This window comes from Lontra canadensis, unplaced genomic scaffold (assembly GCF_010015895.1).
Source record: "Lontra canadensis isolate GAN:19392208 unplaced genomic scaffold, GSC_riverotter_1.0 scaffold98, whole genome shotgun sequence".
Lineage (NCBI taxonomy): Eukaryota > Metazoa > Chordata > Mammalia > Carnivora > Mustelidae > Lontra > Lontra canadensis.
The window spans coordinates 7419967-7440567 of NW_022631092.1; the positions used below are offsets into that span (position 1 = coordinate 7419967).

Here is a 20601-nt window from a genome sequence, read left to right on the forward strand (position 1 = left end):
AAATAATACATTATATGTTTAAAACAAACACATCTCTTCTATAAAACAAATTTTGATGGGGTAGAGGTAGAGGCAGAGAATGGAAATGAGATATCTGAGGCAAAAAGAGAAGGAAAGAATGTATGCGTGGAAAAGAGTCTGGAAGATCGACTCCAAATTTCACATCAATTATGTCAGTGGTCAAATGGGGTGGCAGAAAGACATGGGGAATAAACAAGAAATCTGTCCTTAAAAAGACATCCTTAGCTTCCACCAGTGATAATTTCTTTCTTCTAGATTGTTAGCTTTAGTTCTCCAAACTGAAACTGCTCCATTGGCAGAGAATGGCCTGTAAGCGCAGATGATGTGGCATACACTGGTAAGTGAACGGTCATATATAAAACAAGGGAATGACACAGTAGTATGACACATTGGATTGCAACTTCTTTACTAGGGCTCATGGCTGTCCTGGCTGAAGGCACATTTCATTATTTAAGACAGGAAGCTACTTGCAATATGGAACACAAAAGCAGTAGCTTCCTTAAACTAGATGCTCTAATGCTGTCCGTAAAGTAAGATTCATTTATAGGTGAGATTTTATTTATTTATTAATTTACTTTTATTTTTTGAAATATTTTATTTATTTACTTAGTTATTTTTTAGAGAGAGAGAGAGAGTGAGAGCACACAAGCAGGCAGAGTGGCAGGCAGAAGCAGAGAGAGAAGCAGGCTCCTGGCCGAGCAAGGAGCCTGATGCAGGACTCGATCCAGGGACCCTGGCATCATGACCTGAGCCAAAGGCAGCAGCTTAACCGACTGAGCCATCCAGATGTCTCTACAGGTGAGATTTTAAATGTGAAAACTGAGCAGAACACAAAAGCTTATGCATTTAAAGCACTTTAATGACACTAGTTTTTTCCTGAGTAGTAAGACTTCTTTATACCTTTATCTTTCTTTCGATTTTCTACAAAGGTGTGTATCATTTACGGTGAGAAATAAAGGTATTTCATTTTGGGGAAAAACACAGTAACTAAAGAATAGTTTTCGGGTGCCTACGTTCACCACATTGGGTTCCCTGCTCTGCGGGGAGCCCGCTTCTCCCTCTCCCTCTGCCCCTCCTCCCTGGTTGTGTTCTCTCTCCCTTAAATGAATAAATAAAATCTTAAAAAAAAAAAAAAAAGAATAGTTTTCACTGCTAGACTAATTTGAAATGAGGGGCTAATTAAAAAAGGTTTTATGAAACATTTTCTATATTCCCTAAAAGTAACAGTAGTAATATTACTCAAGTATCTTCTGCCATGAATGAGGTGGATCATTAATTTGTCAATGCCTCGAATACAGGGATAGGTAAGATAGCTTCTGTTTTCAAAGAACTTAAAAGTCTAAATGAGACTTCACTGTAATGTCAAAAGTGCACTACTAGAGGTAAGCACAGGTGCTGTGGGATACGGAGGTTCAGGGAGTATACTGCGGAGGTGACCCGTGAGCTAAGTCCTGAAGGATGAGCTGCAATTAAGGGAAAAAACAGGGACATAAAAACATTCAGGGTAGAAGAAAAGACAAATATGAGGACCTAGGGTCCAGAAAAACACAAAACAAAAATACAGGAGTATCATAATACTAATAACAAATATTTACTGAGCACCTACTAAAGCTTGAGTACTATGCCAAGTGCTTTATGTGCATTTTAAATTTCATCTTTATTATAATGCTACAGGTAAGAACTATTATTTCTCTTATGTTCCATAGCAGGAAACTGAAACAGAGAGATTAAAGAGGCTAGAGCGGTACTGGCCAGATCACGTAGAAATGCAACACCATGCTAGGGAGTTTAAACTTCATTTGGTACAAAATGGAAAGGCAGTGAATGAAGAATCTGAAACAGGAGAGTGATGTGATTCAGTTTGCAATTTAGAAAGATGAACCTGATAATAGTGTGAAGACTAGTCCCTCGAGAGGGATAATACTAGCAATGAAAAGATGGATTATGACTCTATTCTAGGACTCCAGGTTAGAAATAGTGAAAGCTTTGGGTATGAGGAGAAGGGGACAAATTTGAGGGGATTTTAAGGAGGGAGAGCCCACAGTATAAAACCAAAAAGTCAATGTCCACAAGGATCAAGGGAGCAATGGAACTGAATCTAATGGGCCCATGTAGGTCCACAAGGTCACGGACAATTTGGCAAAGTGAGATGATGTGCCTGTCTCAAGAGAAAAACCAATGACTGCCATGTCATGCTGGGTTTTCAGAGCATCCAATTTTTCAAAAGAAGGTAGACATTTTCACTTTTATTTGAAATCTCTCAAGTTTTAAATCCTCACAGCCAATCCTAACATATGAAAAACTATGTCAAGGCCAAACAAAAGAGGTCTATAGAACCAAGTCCTTCTGGGCCACCAACTTCCAACCTCCGCATAAGACAAGAAGAAAGCTGACTAAAATCACATAAAAGGGGGCTCCTGGGTGGCTCAGTCGATTACACATCTGCCTTTGGGTGAGGTCATGATCCCAGGGTCCTGAGGTGGAGCCCCGAGTCAGGCTCCCTGCTCAGTGGGGAGCCTGCTTCTCCCTCTCCCTCTACTCCTCCCCTGCTTGTTCTCTCTCTCTCTCTCTCTCTCAAATAAATAAATAAAATCTTTAAAAAAAAATTACACAGAAGCATTGCTAGGCAGCACTGAGGTCTCAGCTGAGATTACAGACCACTGATTTCCAATGGCAGTGCTTAACAGCCAGGATGCAGGAACAAAGAAAAAAGTATTAAGTGATTTAGGCTTGAGGTTCTGCAACTGAGTGGTTTGGAAGGATAAGGGGATTAAGGAATTATGCTATTAACTTATTACATAATATTTATTTAATCTTCACAACAATCCCAGAGTGGCCTGTCTTATTAATCCCATTTTATTGATGAGAAAACTTAGTAACTTGCCCATCAGCAGAGTTAATAAATTGTCTATGTGGATTTGAAGCAGTCTAAAATCCATGTTCTTGGGGCACCTGGGTGGCTCAGTGGGTTAAGGCCTCTGCCTTCGGCTCAGGTCATGATCCCAGGATCCTGGGATCGAGCCCCGCATCGGGCTCTCTGCTCAGCAGCGAGCCTGGTTCCACCCCCCCGCCCCCCCTGCCAGACTCTCTGCCTACTTGTGATCACTGTCTGTCAAATAAATAAATAAAATCTTAAAAAAAAAAATCCATGTTCTTCCCACATTCCATATTGCCTTCCCACAAAAGGAACATCTGAAAGAATGGACTGCACAGAAGCCAAGAAAGACTAACAGAATGGGATGGACTCTTTGGGTCGGTGCAAGTCAGAGCGTCGAAGAGTCCTCTCAGGTGGGACGCTGTGCTGTTCAGCCTGCCAGTGTCCACCATGGAGGTGTCAGCGGGCACTCACGAGGGCGAGGCCCTGAGGCCGGCAATAACTACATCATCTGCGAGGGGGAGGCAATATTTAGCCCTCAAGATTCCTAAAGGCCTCTTGTTCATGTAATACTTTTCCTGAATCAATTAAAAGAAAAGGCTTGAGGAAGGACTTCTTTAGAAACCTGAACACACACACAGAGGGCAAAAGGTCTGGGAACTGATCAAATTTCAAAGTAATATGTAGTTACCAGTGTGGTGTCACTCTTCCTTTCTTCAGGATCTGTTCACCCACCAGATACTCACGCATCCCCATCCCCCAGCTCCCAAAAGCATAACGACAATTCTTAAGAATAAAGAGGATGTTCAAAAAGACTGCAGGAATAACAGATTTTCATATTTCTTTTTTTTTTTTAAAGATTTTATTTATTCATTTGACAGAAGAGATCACAAGTAGGCAGAGAGGCAGGCAGAGAGAGAGGGAAGCAGGCTCCTGGCTGAGCAGAGAGCCCTATGCAGGGCTCCATCCCAGGACCCTGAGATCATGACCTGAGCCGAAGGCAGAGGCTTAACCCACTGAGCCACCCAGGCGCCCCAGATTTTCATATTTCAAGCTGATCTAAAACCTCTAACTTGGGTTTAGCTCCTATGAATAAAGTTGTAGAAAATGTAGAACTTCTCCAAGGCATATTTGGATTTAAAAAAAAAAAAAAGGCTTCCAGATTTGCTGACCAAACTAGTTTATTTCTCTAAAAAAGAAAAAAAGAGATTTTATTTATTTTCTGAAAGACTGGTACTCAGAAGGGGTAAAATTTGCTTCAACCGTCCCTTGCTACATCATACTGATTAACTACAATTATGGTAGAATCACCTGCTTTGGTGATCTGACATCTGAAAGAGGACATCTTTCTATGACATCTGAAAGAAAATGTATTAAAGATTCATCCTAGGGCAAAGCCTCAAATGCTTTAGGAGAGGTTGAAGGCAAAGGACCCATCACTGCCTACACCTTTTATTACCATGAAATTAACTCCCTGAAAGTGTGTGATAATGATCACAAGTCCCTAAGGGCCTTCACCTTTCCATACTCCCTATGACCTTCAGTAGACACAACTATATGACGGTTGTTTATCCAGATATCTGGAAATCCAGGCAGGCAACATGACAGATTAACTTTCAGTTTAGGCTTTTAAGAACTGTTGGGCATTCTGAGATCCTAGAATTTTTCTGAGAATCAGTAGGTTTCCCATGTAGTTCATAACTTTGCAGCTTTTTAGGAGACAAATCACTGATCTGTGTGTGTATGTCTGTGTGACCCACGCCATTGATCTAAAAAAAAAAAACCATATACACTAACCTCAACGTAATTACATAAATCAGCAGGTAGCTAAAGTTAAGAAATAGAAAACTGAGCCAAGCTCATGACTAGCTTGCAAAGTCTAAAAGGTTGAAATGATGGTTTTAAATTTCCTCTAATTAAAGTGTTCTAATTATAGATCACCTTAAAAGATCATCTGATTTCTCAAGAATTAAGAGATTCTATTTTTTTTTCTTAAATTTTAGTAACGTACTTTGGTATTATGATAAATAACTGCCACTTTTACATCCTGTAACAGCACTTAAAAAAGTACTTACTTTTCTTTAAACATAAACACTTCTAATATTTATGATAAAGTTCTTAATTTAAAAAAAGGTAATATGAAACGATTAAAATTTGCTCACATGACCTCAAGGAATGGGAAGTAATACAGATTTGTTCTAGATAACACCTTCTGAAAAGCAAACCAAAGTTCACAACTTAGTAAGTAGGGAAAAAGTGTTAATTGTATAAGCAGAGTAGCTGATGTCAAGAATATGTGAATACTCACACTGAAACTGTCAAGTAAGTGAAAATACAGGTCACTGGGAAAATAAACTCATTTAGAATTGGATTCTCTTAGACCATTCTAGGCCTCAGCCAGAAAACAGGTTCTTGAGCAGGTCCTGCTCCTAAAGCTTGCTCCCATTTCTTCTATGAAACAGTCAAGATAATACGCTGCCTACTTGAAAAGGATCTTTAAGAAGCTTAGGCCAAGGGCTCCTGGGTGGCTCAGTCAGTTAAGCATCTGCCTTTGGCTCAGGTGATGATCCTAAGTCCCACATCCGTATCCCTGCTCAGCAGGGAATTTCCATCTCCCTCTCCCCTGTTCATGCTCTCTCTCAAATAAATAAATAAAATCTTGGGGCGCCTGGGTGGCTCAGTGGGTTAAGCCTCTGCTTTCGGCTCAGGTCATGATCTCAGGGTCCTGGGATAGAGTCCCGCGTCGGGCTCTCTGCTCGGTAGGGAGCCTGCTTCCCCTTCTCTCTCTCTGCCTGCCTCTCTGCCTGCTTGTGATTTCTGTCTGTCAAATAAATAAATAAAATCTTTAAAAAAAAAAAAATAAAATCTTTTATTTTCTTTTTATTTATTTGACAGAGACTGGGAGAGAGGAAACACAAACAGGGGAGTGGGAGAGGAAGAAGCAGGCTCCCTGCCGATCAGGGAGCCCCGATACGGGGCTTGACCACAGGACCCTTGATCATGACCTGTGCCTGAGCCACCCAGGCACCCCTCAAATAAATAAAATCTTTAAAAAAAAAAAAGAAGCAGCAGCAGCAGCAGCAGCAGCAGCTTAGGCCCAAACACTAGGTAAATAAAGCAATTAGGATTAAAAGAATACAGAGTTCACCTGGAGGAAGAAACAAATAGGTACACTATCAAGAACCTGAAATAAGCAAATGATATGTGCACAATATATTTGGCTCTAAGTTTTCTGGAAGCCAACATTAAAAGACTACAATGAGAACCAAGCTGGTTACACATCATTTGTTTTCTGATGAAAGCTCACAAATTTATCTTCAGAGATAATTTTCCTGGAACTAGGCGAGGCACGAAGAACAATGTATCGGGAAGGTCCTTGTAAAAGGACTGTACCCAATAACAGACTCTCCAAATAACCGCGGCCCTGCTAACAATACAAAGACAGTAGAATGAGTGTTTCTTGTGCTCCTCTCTAATGATGTGCCTGACCTAATGCAGAGGAGGGACCTGAAGGATCTAGACAAGAGCTCCAGTGCCCCAGTTCTCTGCCCTTGAGCACCATCTCTCCCCATCCCACCTCCCTCCTTACTGCTCACACAATTTCCAGACTTACTCAAGTTCCAAGAAGGCTGGGACTACTTTTGGCCACTTGCTGAATCTGCAAGTGTGTTTAAAAAAAAGGGTAGGAGGATTAGGAAGAAAGGTCTTAAAAATACGATTATCTACCCAGATCTCAATTTCTAATACCATTCCCTAATAAAAGGAACCAGGGATTCTTGGAGAAATGGTTGATCCTAGAACTGGGGCAGAAAGTTACACAAGATGAGCCTGCTGCATTCTGTAGTGCCAGAGATTAAGGATGCATTCAAAAACAAAACAAAGGGGAGCCTGGGTGGCTCAGTGGGTTAAGCTTCTGCCTTCGGCTCAGGTTGTGGTCTCAGGGTCCTGGAATCAAGCCCCACATTGGGCTCTCTGCTCAGCAGGGAGCCTGTTCCCCCTCTCTCTCTCCCTGCCTCTCTGCCTCCTTGTGATCTCTCTCTCTCTCTTTCTGTCAAATAAATAAAATCTTTAAAAAAAGAAAAAAAGAAAAAAAAAGAAAACATCAGACAAATCCCAACAGATAGACATCCTACAAAATTACTTGACCAATATTCCTCTAAACTCAAAAGGTTGTCAAAAACAAGAAAATCTGAGAAACTGCCATAATCTAGAGGAGTCCAAAGAGACATGACTAAATACAATATATCCTGGATGGGATCCTGGAACAGAAAAAAAGGACATTAAGTGAAACTAAGGAAATCTAAATAAATATGGACTTTAGTCAATAATAATGTACCAATACTAGCTCATTCACTGTGACAAATATACCCAACTAAAGTAAAATGTTAACAGTAGGGAAAACTGGCTGTGGGGAATATGGCAGCTATACCATCTTCAGTTTTTCTGCAAATCTAAAACTCCTGAAATTAAAAATTTGTTTAAAAAGATACTATTCAGAAAGATGAAATCAAATGCATATATACACACATCTCTCCAGAGTCTCAAGAAATTTACCCCCAAAGTGCAGCCACTTTAGAAAACGGTGTGGGGACTCCTTAAGAAATTAAAAATAGGGCGCCTGGGTGGCTCAGTGGGTTAAGCCTCTGCCTTCGGCTCAGGTCATGATCTCAGGGTCCTGGGATCGAGGCCCGCATCGGGCTCTCTGCTCAGCGGGGAGCCTGCTTTCTCCTCTCTCTCTCTATGCCTGCCTCTCTGCATACTTGTGATCTCTCTCTCTGTTTCAAATAAATAAAATCTTAAAAAAAAAAAAGAAATTAAAAATAGAGTTACCCTAGGAGCCTGCAATTGCATGACCCTACAATTGCACTACTGGGTATTTACCCCAAAGATACAGATGTAGTGAAAAGAAGGTCCATCTGTACCCCAATGTTCACAGCTACAATGGCCACAGTCACCAAACTGTGGAAAGAGCCAAGATGCCCTTCAACAGATGAATGGATAAAGAATATATGGTATATATATACAATGGGATATTACGTAGCCATCAGAAAGGATGAATACCCAACTTTTCTATTAACATGGATGGGACTGGAGGAGTTTATGCTGAGTGAAATAAGTCAAGAAGAGAGAGTCAATTATCATATGGTTTCACTTACTTGTGGAGCATAAGGAATAACACAGAGGACATCAGGAGTTGGAAAGAAGTGAGATGGGGGAAATTGGAGGGGGAGACGAACCATGAGAGACCGTGGACTCTGAGAAACAAACAGGGTTTTGGGGGGGCAAGTCAGGGGTTGGGTGAGCCTGGTGGTGGGTATTAAGGAGGGCACGTATTGCATGGAGCACTGAGTGTAGTGCATAAACAATGAATCCTGGAGCACTAGAAAAATAAAATAAAATTACAAAAAAAAAAAAAAAAAGAAATTTACAGTCTACTCAGAGCCAAGAAAGCATCAAGCATCTTTTTTAAAAATTATAGTGGGTTTTTAAAAAAAGATTATTTATTTATTTATAGCACATGCAAGCAGCGGGAGGGACAAAGGGAGAGAGAGAGAGAGAATCTCAAGCAGACTCCACAGTGAGCAGCGCCCGATAATCCTATGACCCTCAGACCATGACCTGAGCAAAAATTGAGAGTTGGATGCTTAAAAGACTGAGCCACCCAGGCACCCCACATCAAATATTTTCACAAACTTTTTTGAGATATATACAAAGTTACTTCAGACAAAATCTATACTTATTCCTGTAAAATAACATATGATGCATGGGGAAGGTGGCAAGTCTGTCTTTGTACTGGCACAGGTCACACACTGCTTTCACTCACTCCATCAGCTCCATACCCCACCAGTCCAAGAAAATGCTAGAAAATAAACAACAAACAAAAACACTTCATTTCCAGGAGGGCTACCACAGCAGCAGAGGTCAATCAGCTCACAGTTTTGGTGTAACTGGTGAAAATCTGAAGATGTAACTTCCTTCAAATAGGCTCCTCCTTGCACTCTGTCTTCCTCAAGTTTACAATCAGTCTGTGGTAGAACATTTGAGTATACAAAGTGTACATATTATTTTCAGGGTAACTATCAACCTCTGAAGCTCTGGAATGACTAACTCAGGAATTCAGAAACATCAAGTCCTTTGTAGCAGCCTTGTACCCTGATGAAAATGAACTGAAACAGAAACACCTATCCTCTTCTCCCTTTGAGAGAAAGCACAGCATAAGAGATTGAATGTTCTAGAGTCAGATCTCAGGTTTGTGTTCAAATCACAACTGTGTCACTTACTAGCTGTTAAGTTTTGGGCATATTCCTTATCAGGACAATAGCATACACTTTTTGAGGTTACTGTGAGAACTGAATTTAATACAGGTAAAAGCACCTGGAACGGTGTCTGGCACATGGCAAGCACTCAGTAAGGGTCACTATTATCATCCCGGTCATTGGCACTATTACGATAACTGCTTGTTAGTAACAACTCAGAACTCCATAAACATTTAGGTCACTAACCATACTTCCAACCAAACTACATAAAATACACTATAATGACTAAACCCAGGGATAGTTAGAGCCAAATGGTTACCGCACAGAAACAGAAAAAGACAGAAAGGTAAATTCTCAAGGAAGCAGGAGCAAGATTTAGAAACTGAAGGGATACAAAATGTCCAACCAAGCAGGTGTTCCATGACACCTTCTAGCTGCTAACAAGGGGTAGTAAGAAACACAGGAGGACCCCAGCATTTCCTGCATATGTTTTTTAACCTGATAAATAATAAACTACATGCAGGACCCAACACTGGAGGGGAGGAGGGGAGGGGAGAGTGTTACATGTGCATGATTAGGGGTGGTAGGCCTATATCCTTCTACTGGTAAAAGTTCATGAGTGAATCTTGAGCCATGGGGTCTATTACCCTAAGACATAAAAAATGAGAAAGAAGACCAAATCACTGAAGATGCTGTAGTTTCAGACTAGAAAAATGGTGCAGCAGTCTCCCCATATCTTTGGTTTTGCTTTCTGTGGTTCCAGTCACCTGCAGTCCACTGCGGTATGGAAGCAGATGATCCGCCATCAGACGTGCGTTCAGAAGATCAGCAGTGGCCTAATGCTACTTCACAATGTCTACGTCATTCACCTCACTTCTTCTCATCACACAGACATTTCAGCATCTCACATCATCACAAGAAAGGTAAGCTACCACACGTCACCACTGTTTTCTAACTTGAAGAACACAAGTAACCAACGGCCTAGAAGCTATCTATCTGGGCATAAATAGATAGAAGCTATCTATCTGGGCAAAAAATTAATTTACCCTGATCTTTCAAACAACAGCAAGTACCAACCAAGTCTACCAGTTGCATCCCTGAAAGCAAAGGATCACATCTATATTATTCACAGAACAAAGTCAAACTTAGAAAGGCTACAAGCAGCATTTAGCAACACTAAATTCTTTCCAATTTCTAACACAACATAGCACAGCACAGAAGGACTGCTTGAGGAGGCTTGTCAAAGTGGTGAAACTTGGGGCACCTGGATGGCTCAGTAAATTCAGCATCTGACTCTTGGTTTTGGCTCTGGTTTTGATCTCAGGGTCCTGAGACTGAGCTACGTCAGGATCCACACTCAGTGGGGAGTCTGCCTGAGATTCTCCCTCTCCATCTGTCCCCCTCCTCTAAAATAAATGAATAAATAAAATCTCTCTTTTTTTTTTTTTTTGAAGATTTTTAAATGTATTTATTTGTCAGAGAGAGAGAGAGAGAGAGAGAGAGAAAGCGTGAGCGCCCAAGCAGGGGGAGCAGCAGGCAGAGGGACAATCAGGCTTCCAGCTGAGCAAGGAGCCCAATGCAGGACTTGACCCCAGAACCCTGGGACCATGACCTGAGCCGAAAGCAGACACTTAACCAACTGAGCCACCCAGACATCCCCAAAAGGATCCTTTTAAAAAGGAAGAAGTAGGGTTAAAAATTAGAAATGGAACATTTCCAGCACTGGGTATGATAATGGATAGATGCTCTCCTCCTGCTTCTATCAACATTTGCTACATTAACTCAACACAGGCAAAACGTCATGCTGGACTGGGTGAGGGGAGGAGGAGGAGTTGAGAGGAAAAAAGGAAGAAAGAGAGGGAGGAAGGGAGGGGAATGAGATCGAAAGAGCAGTTGCTGCCCTAACAAGACTACTGCGGGGGCGAAGGCAGATCAAATGTTTTTTTTCATACTGTTCCCAAGTTATTTACGGTAAAAACCTCCAGCGTGACCCTTTTAGGCACAAACAAAGCCTTGTTCTTTCTTAACAACTAGTCCCTTGATTTCCCACACGTTACGTTGAACAATGAGGTTGGGGGCACAGGATAAAGCAGATGACATCAACCTCCCTCAAGTAAGAGGCTTGTTTGGGAGTCCAGATTCTGGTCTGTGGCCAGCTAGCTGACTTCACAGAGGGCTCTACTGTCCAGACTGCCGGGCTGAGCATGCATATGGGGGCAATGGCTCAGATCAACCGCCAGTCAGCAATTCACGCGAGGACAGCAGAGAAGTAATTGTACTCTGCTAGATTACCTTCATAAATCTGTTCCATCTTCCTAGAAACTAGGCTCAGTCTTCAGAAGCCATCATAAAGACATGGCATAGCAATTTCAACTTGTAAGCAGCCCTTTTCTCTGCATCAGTTCAAAACAGAAGGCTGCAGACAACTGTTCACCTAATAAGAGAGATTTAAATGAAGTAACATATTGTTTAACTTTTACAGAGAAGGAAACACAAGGTCAGAAATCCTGTATATGATACAAAAAGAAACTAGCTTTTAATACTATTAAATGCTAATGTATCAATTACCCTTCTGTATTAAACCACCTATTTATTGAACTGTTTCTAACCTAGGACAATAGTCATGTCAAATGTCAATCTGAAAGACAGACTCTTCCCAACAGAAAAAGATTAGCCCTTACTACAGATTTCAGTAATAAAACGAAGTAACTGTTGTAAATAAAAGAATCTCAAAACTATAGCATACATAGGGACGCCTGGGTGGCTCAGTGGGTTAAAGCCTCTGCCTTTGGCTCAGGTCATGATCCCGGCGTCCTGGGATCGAGCCCCGCATCGGGCTCTCTGCTCTGCGGAGAGCCTGCTTCCTCCTCTCTCTGCCTGCCTCCCTGCCTGCTTGTGATCTCTCTCTCTGTCAAATGAATAAATAAAACCTTAAAAAAAAAAACAACAACCAAAACTATAGCATATATATGCGTATGTGTATACACACATGTACACACACACAATCCTTCCATAGCTTTCAGTGGGCAAAAAAAAGTTAAAAGCCAATGGTTTCCCAGCTGCCAAGATGCACCTTCATAATTTTTAGGCTTAAACTGAGACATGCCTATGACTCAAGGCCAAGCTCTTCAAGTAATCTGTTTGGCTTTCTAGAAGCTAGTTGAGAAAGAGTGGCACAACTAGGTATTAACATCCAGTGAAAAATGATTGCATTTACCAAAAAGAATTATTAATTAGCAGTAGCACTCTTGGAAAATGACATTGAAAAAAAGTCAGACTGATCAGACTATTTGAAAGAGGCCAAAAAAGCATAAATCATTTCAGTTATTACCATTAAGCTTTTCTTTCCTTTTGGGTGATGATTAGGATAACTGCAGACAACTGCTTTTCTCTCTCTGTAATCTATTTCTAAAGTATAAATCGCCTTTAGGCAAGAACCCATCTCATCCCCTAAAACTCATTCACCCTCCAATTTCCTCTATTAACAAGCATTCTAACTAATAAATGGTACTGGAGCTTATTAAGCTATTATAATATCATCTAGTCTTAATAAAAATATGGTTTTCAATTCAAAAATCAACAGAGTTGAGATTCTGAGTCCCTACAACAGACTTTTTATGGACCTGAAACAATGAAGAAAATTTATACATTCACTATAAATGATGAGTCAATGATGAGTCACTACTTCCTGCTTCAATTTCGTGAGGCAAAGTCTTTAAATCTGATACTACTTAGCCTGAGTTAGCCTCACTTTGTGAAAAGAACAGGGAAGGGTGATATGGGATAAATTCAGTGCAAATATCAACACAAAACACATTTTATAGGCCAGAAATCTTAGCAGTAGAGTCCCACCCATCATTTCAATCCATTTCTCTGTTCAGATAGCCCTGTTCAGAAAGGCCTTCCCTGACCACTCAAATACTCTTTACCCTTCAGTCACTCCCTACCTGCTACTATTTGATTTTTCTTTACGGTCCTTATTGCTACCTGCAATTGTGTGTATTTTTTGAACTGTATTTTTTGAACTTGCTGTCGTTGTTCGCCAGTAGAACTCAAGGACCTTGTCTGCTGTTCATCCCCATTCCCCACTTAGGTCTGACATATACTAAACATTAAAATATTTATTGCATGAATAGGAAAATCACAAACAAAATCCACAGAAGTCTTCTCCTTATAATATACTTTATCAAGTTACTGCAATGACATAAAACAGGGGAGTCAGATTAGCAATTCAATTTTCATTCAGTAGAGAAGAAACAAAAAAGAGTACCAGTATATATGACCCATCCCCTAAATTATAAAGAACCACCTCAATCATCCTTCCAACAATTCTATGAGATCTATCATCCCCATCTTACAGATCAGAGACCCAAGGAGAAGAGTTAAGTAATTTTCTCAAGACCATACACCCTTTTCTTTTTTTTTTGGTAAGATTTTATTTATTTATTTGACAGAGAGAGATCACACGTACGCTGAGAGGCAGGCAGAGAGAGAGGGGGAAGCAGGCTCCCCGCCAAGCAGAGAGCCCGATGTGGAGCTCGATCCCAGGACCCTGAGATCCTGACCTGAGCCGAAGGGATAGGCTTTAACCCACTGAGCCACCCAGGCGCCCCAAGACCGTACACCCTTTAAGTGGTGAAGGTGCTGAGATCTGAACTCAAATCTGTCTGACTCCAGATCCAGGTTCTTTCCACTCTACTTCTATTTAATATGACTAATATATTTAAATCAGTTGTACAACAATGAATACATAGTACATTAAATTTAAGACACAAAGATGAATGAGATATTAAAGACTTCACAAAGTAAGTGCCATACTACATCCAAAATGCCATGTCAAACAGGTTATAATGGAAATACATCAGAGGGTGTATAGGCAAATGCCAGTCCATATTAAGAGAACACCGTATTCAAGGAACTGCACGGGGTGTAGTACGGTGAGAGTCAGGAGTGGGAGAAAAGAAGTGAAGAGGAAGAAAGAGGAGAAAAAAATTAAGAGATAAGGGCAGGACACTGTTTGTTCATTTGTTCATTAACCCTTTATGTGAAGTCCTACTATGTAATATGTGCCAGGCACTGTAATAGGCATTCAATGATAAGACATAGTCTCTGCTCAACTACATTCACAAAAATCCTTTCGAGAGAGCCTGCCTCATTCAGAGCAACAACGGAACATCAAGCCCAGCTGCCCAGGTTTTGCACTTCAGAAAGCCTCAAGCCCCCCTCTTTTTTTTTTTTTTTTAAGATTTTTATTTATTCATTCAACACAGAGAGAGAGATCACAAGTAGGCAGAGAGGCAGGCAGAGAGAGAGGAGGAAGGAGGCTCCCCGCTGTGCAGAGAGCCCGATGCGGGCTCGATCCCAGGACCCTGAGATCACGACCTGAGCCAAAGGCAGAGGCTTAAACCACTGAGCCCCCCAGGCACCCCGCCCCTTAACCTTAACCCAAATGCTGCCTGAACCAACAGTGACAAATGACCCAAGAGAAGACATTAATAGGCTGTAAGAAACCTAGAATGTGGCCTGGCATATAAAAAGAGTTAAACCAATCAGATTCTCTCACTCAAGAGGTGTACTTCAGAAGCAGAAATGACGCCCAAAGAGAATCCTTGAGCAGAGTTTGGGACATGAGTGGTCAAAAGTTAAGAGAATGTGAAACGATGCTATGAAAAAAGGTTGCAAACTATGATGAGGAACTGGATCAAGCCCACAAAAGTGTTCTGTGGCCTGCACACAATACTAAATTTTGTTAAATGACACCCGGCTTGTGTTTTCTAAAATTCTATTCCCCACAAAATGGACCTGAACTCCTTGAAGCAGTAACTGCTTCCAGGTCAGAGGTTGGACAAACAAAAGATGGGCCTACGATACAATGTTCCACAAAACAGGGAAGCTATCGAAATGTAACGGGGCTGTTGTCAAAAGGATACCAGAGTCAAAGGGACACCTGAGTATAAAGAAACAATGCAACTGATAAAAACAGTAACTCTAAAAACAGAAACGATAACAAAAAATGGTTTCAGTGTAATACTTAAAATAAAATAAAACAAAATAAAATAAAGACCTGGGGCACGTGGGTGGCTCAGACAGTTGAGTGTCCAACTCTTGATTTCAGCTCAGGTCATGATCTCAGGGTCTGGAGATCACGCCATGTGTTGGGCTCTGTGCTCAATGGGAAGTCTGCTTCTCTCCCTCTGCCCTTGCCCCTGTTCGCTCTCCAACATAAATAAGTAAATCTTAAAACAACCAACCAACCAAACAAACAAACAAAAAAACACCTTCTTCCAACTACATTGGAAATGACAAGGGCAACAAAAACTGTCAATAAGGAATGAATTCTGTGTTTATCCTATAAATTTTAGGGTAACCAAATGGTCTTAAAAATTGATGAATTCCTGCAGTGCCTGAGTGGCTCAGTCACTAGGCATCTGTTTTTGGTTTGGGTCATGGTCCTGAGTTCCTGGGATCAAAACCAGCATCAGGCTCCCTGCTCAGCAGGAGGCCTGCTTCTCCCTCTCCCACTCCCCCTGCTTGTGTTCCCTCTCTCACTGTGTGTGTCTCTCTCTCCCTCAAATAAATAAATAACATCTTAAAAAAAGGATTGATGAATTCTTGGGGAGCCTGGGTAGCTCAGTAGATTGAGCATCTGACTCTTCATTTTGGCTCAGGTCATGATCTTGGGTCCTGGGATCAAGACCTGTGTCAGACTCCATGCTCAGCCCGGTGTCTGCTTGGGATTCTCTCTCCCTCTCTCTCCTTGTCCTGTACACGTGCTCGCTCTCACTCTCTATACATACATACATACATACATACATACATACATAAATCCTTTTAAAAATTGATGAATTCTTTAAGAATAATTCCAGCTAACAGGTGTTTGGGTGGCTCAGTTGGTTAAGTATTTGCCTTCGTTCACCTCAGGTCATGATCTCCAGGTCCTGGGATTGAGCCCCAAGTCAGACTCCCTGCTCAGTGGGGAGTCTGCTTCTCCCGGTCTCCAACCATCAAGTGTGCGCTCTCTCTCAAATAAATAAATAAAATCCTTAGAAAGGAAAAAAAATAATTCCAGCTAATAAATATGGAAGGAATAACAAAATTAGAAAAATCATCGTTACACAACCTTAATGAAACAATAAATTCACACAGCAGTTATCAATGGACTGATAAGTAAAAGACTGAGAAGCTTTACAAGGGAGGCTCTGAGCTGTTACCACCTTGGTAGGTAGTAGGATAATACCCACCTCCCCAAAGATGTCCACATCCTAATCCTTAGAACCTGTGAATGTTGTATTACATGGCAAAAGAGGTTTTGCAAGTGTGATTAGAGGCTGAGATAAGGAGATTATCACAGGGTGCTTATACCGAAAAGAGAGAGGCAGAGGAGAGAGGGAGGGGTGAGAAAGAGAAAAAGATTTAGAGATACTAATTACTGGCTTTCAGGATGCAGGAAGGGGTCACCAACTAAAGAATGCACGTGGTCTCTAGACACTGGAAAAGGCAAGGAAACAGATTCTCCCCTAGAGTCTTCAGAAACAACACTGCCTTGTTGACACCTTGATTTTAGGACTTCTGACCTCCAGAACTATAATATAAATACTTCTTGTTTTATGTTACTGAGTTTGTCATAATTTGTTACAGCAGCAGTAGGCTACTACTACACACGTGAACCCACTGATCAATCTTAGCACTAAGAGGCATGAAAAGTACGGTCCTCTGCCATGATACCACATACTCTCACCCAAAAGATAAACCTGAATCTAATTACATCTTTATGGCTGATTCCTTTTACAAGAAATATGGGGGAAGTGTTGAAATGATACCTCAAGGAAGTAAATAGACAAATCTACAACACAGGACATTCTTTAAAGACAACTGACTCTAACAATACAACGGCAAGAATAAAAAAAAGGAAGGAGGGTGAGTGAATTGCTCTAAATTGAAGAGACCTGAGAGATACAACAAATTAATTTAAAAATGTATTTCTGAGACAAGTGGAGAAACCTGAATATGAATTGAGTGTACTATCAGCATTACTGTTAGTTTTGCAAGGTGTGGTTATAGCCACATTAACACTGTGATTATGGTCATATTTTTAAAGAGATTCATGCTGAAGTATGCATGAAATACCATGCTATCTGGGACTCAGTTTAGAACAATTCAGCATAAAATGTGAAGAGAGAGGCAGTTTCAATGAAAAAAGTGTGGCAACATCCTGATAATTACTAAATCTGGGTACTGCACTTACAGTAGTGGGCTGACCATACTCTTTTCTACAAAGCTGCAAAGAAACCAGGGACGCAGGGCTGGATCAGTCAGTAGAGCATTCGACTCTTGATCTCAAGGTTGTGAGTTCAAGGCCCACGTTGGCAATGCACCCTACTTAAAAAAAAAAAAAAAAGAAAGAAAAGAAAAAAAAAACTTGCAAACAAACCAATGCGAAAGCTAATCTGAATTAGTGATATTTAAAAATCAGGAGCTTTCGGGGCGCCTGGGTGGCTCAGTGGGTTAAGCCTGCCTTCGGCTCAGGTCATGATCTCAGGGTCCTGGATCGAGCCTCGCATCGGGCTCTCTGCTCAGCAGGGAGCCTGCTTCCTCCTCTCTCTCTGCCTGCCTCTCTGCCTGCTTGTGATCTCTCTGTCAAATAAATAAATAAAATCTTTAAAAAAAAAATCAGGAGCTTTCACATGAAAATCTGGATTTCTGACTTCGTATGAAAAATTAAACATGCCTACATCAAGAGTTTAGTTCTGGCTACTCCAAATTAATTGTTACTACTGCTCCCAGTTATCCCCCATTTATCATTCCTGCTGCTGGTTTTAAACATGCCTGGCCAAATTCATTCATTTATATTGACTACTGGGCATTTGGGTTTAGGACCCCAGGAGTAGTTCAATTAAGCTGGCTAGAAGCAAGAGAAGAGAGCAGACATGGGGACGGCAAATGAGTGATAGCAAAATGCTAGTGTGTAGATGTACAGATTCCTGCTACTGAGGTCTCCCCAACAACCTTGGAGACAGATGTAATTCTCATGAGGCCACAAAGTGACATTATCCTTTATAAGTGCTCACTAGTAGCAAGGCCATATGCCTGATATTCTGGAAAATATGAACATGAAAATAATTCCTTCCCCCAGGATGCTAACAGTTAAATAAGATAGATAAAGCAAAATAGCCACAATAGAAGATGGAGAGCGACAAAGTAAAGCTTCAGATACAGATCATAGGGAGTACTACCGAGCATGCTGGGAAATTTAAACTTTATCAGATGAGCAACAGTGAGCCACTGAAGGGTTTCAAATTAGAAATACAAACCAGGGGCGCCTGGGTGGCTCAGTGGGTTAAAGTCTCTCCCTTCGACTCAGGTCATGATCCCAGGGTCCTGGGATCTAGCCCCGCATCAGGATCTCTGGTCAGCAGGGAGCCTGCTTCCCCCTTTCTCTCTGCCTGCCTCTCTGCCTACTTGTATTCTCTGTCAAATCAATCAATCAATCAATCAATCTTGAAAAAAAAGAAGAAGAAGAAATACAAATCAGAGGGGCAACACTGGAGATGAGAGTAATGTCTGCCTCATTGCTCAAATTCTCTTATTCTATGCACTGTATCCTTCCAGGAGCTGGCAGCAAAACGTTGTATCTAAGCCTCTAAAATTATACAATCACAGCTTTCTTGGCCAGACAGAAGTTTGGTACCTGAAGAGAATAATAAAACAAAGGGTCACTGAGTAACACCCCTAAAAATAGTTTATATCTCCCAAATAAAGTATAAATAAATTGCATTTATTACCACTACTGGGTTCCAACACCTTAAACAAAAATAATAGTCTTATTACATCCGAAGCGCTATTAAAAAGTAAAATGTTTCTTCCTATTTAAAGACCCCTTTTGTTAAAGCAAAATAAAACGCTTATTGCGAATAAATAAAGCACAATTAAATCTTGACTAAAATCATATTAAAGTTTCAAAGATCGGGCTGGTGATCCTAATAGCAAAACAGGACCAAACTGGCATTATAATAGTAGTTATCACCATCCAAGAGTATTGCTGAAATTTACATAAAAATTGGCCAAATCCAGACTCTGGGGTACCAAGAAAAAAGTATTAGACTGAGACCATTTTGCGATCGACTCTAACCAAATACAGGAATCACAAATAAAAAGGAGAGTGTAAGATTGCAGTACTTTTCTTTCCCCTTACTTAACTCCCAAACTAAGAATTCCAGCTCTGACATCATCTCTCTGAGCCTGTTTGCTCACGTGTAATATGAGGCCAAGGGTACCCACTTCATAGGGTAGAGTACGAACTAAATGGTATCGCGTATAAAGGGGCACAGGACCTGACACACAGCCACCACTCAATAAAATCAGTTTTTTTTATTCACAGTAAGCTTCAGTGTCTCCAACGATTTTCCTGCAGGTATTGGTCTGTCTTAAGATACCCACAAATACTCAACACCCAGAGATTTCTTTGGAGATACAAGTCACAGTTCAAGATACTTAAGACCGAAACTCGTACAGGACCCCAACCACGACCCAAAGTCGAGGCCGCCCCACCGCAGCTGTCACCACATCCGCCAAGGCCTCGCGGTCCTTCCAAGGGTTCCCTGGCATTGGCGCCCGGCCCCGCCCCGCGAACGCCAACCAGCGGGGTGAGGGGGCGGTGTCGACAGTGCACCCTTGGTGCTTCGGGGAGGCCAGGCCGCGCTCGAGGCCTCCGCCCGCCGGCTCCCGTCCCCATCCTCAGCCTCCCCTCGTTGACGCCTACGGTCTTCCCTCCCCGCGCAGCCCATTGCCGCACCTTGAGATGGGTACGCAGGCCGCCAGCGCCCCCAGACTGGTCGGTGATCTCGTACGCGCCCGTCACCAGCAGGTCCTTGTGGATCTCCTCGCGGAGGCACTTGCGGGAGTTAACGGGCAGATGGAAGGAAATGGCGAACACCGAGCTGGGGCCGAGCAGGAGTAAAAGCAGCAGTGCTAACGGGCAAGGGCCACGCTGAGCTGGTGGGCCGGACAAACCCGACATGGTGCCGGAGACTGCTCACCCCCTCGGGCCTCTACCACGCCGGAACCGGGAGGGCCCACGTGATTCACCTCTGACCTAATGCTGTGGGCGCCATTTTGGAGACTGGCAAATAGACGAGGACCACAGGATAGGTCTTTTGAAAGGGAAGAAAGGATACGACACCACGTAGCATCCACAAGTTAAAGTGGTTAAGTAAGATTTTCCTGCTGTCGACTGCACAAGTTTCATTTTTGTTGAGCTTAGCGACTGCTCAGTCAGCCGTAACAAGTACGGGCAGCCCTGGAAGTAATTCTCGTTTAGCTTCCGGAAGTAGTAGCCGCGAGTTTTAAAGTCGGCGATACCATAGCAACCATGCTCCAATAGGAAACAGCCACAAGGCCTTCGTAGGGCCCACCCACTGGCCGCCTAGACGCTCCCGGCGGAGGCGGATG

At 42.0% G+C, this 20601-nt stretch overlaps 1 protein-coding gene across 1 annotated transcript in view; it reads right to left on the minus strand.

Moving 5' to 3' along the window:
- TMED10 (transmembrane p24 trafficking protein 10) overlaps positions 1-20224 on the minus strand; it is a 38691-nt gene extending 18467 nt beyond the window's left edge. Inside the window, exon 1 of the mRNA XM_032837527.1 lies at positions 19946-20224. Within this exon, the coding sequence (XP_032693418.1) occupies positions 19946-20170 (225 nt within the window). The 5' untranslated portion in view covers positions 20171-20224. The remainder of the gene's footprint in view (positions 1-19945) is intronic.
- Between the last annotated feature and the right edge of the window lie 377 nt (positions 20225-20601).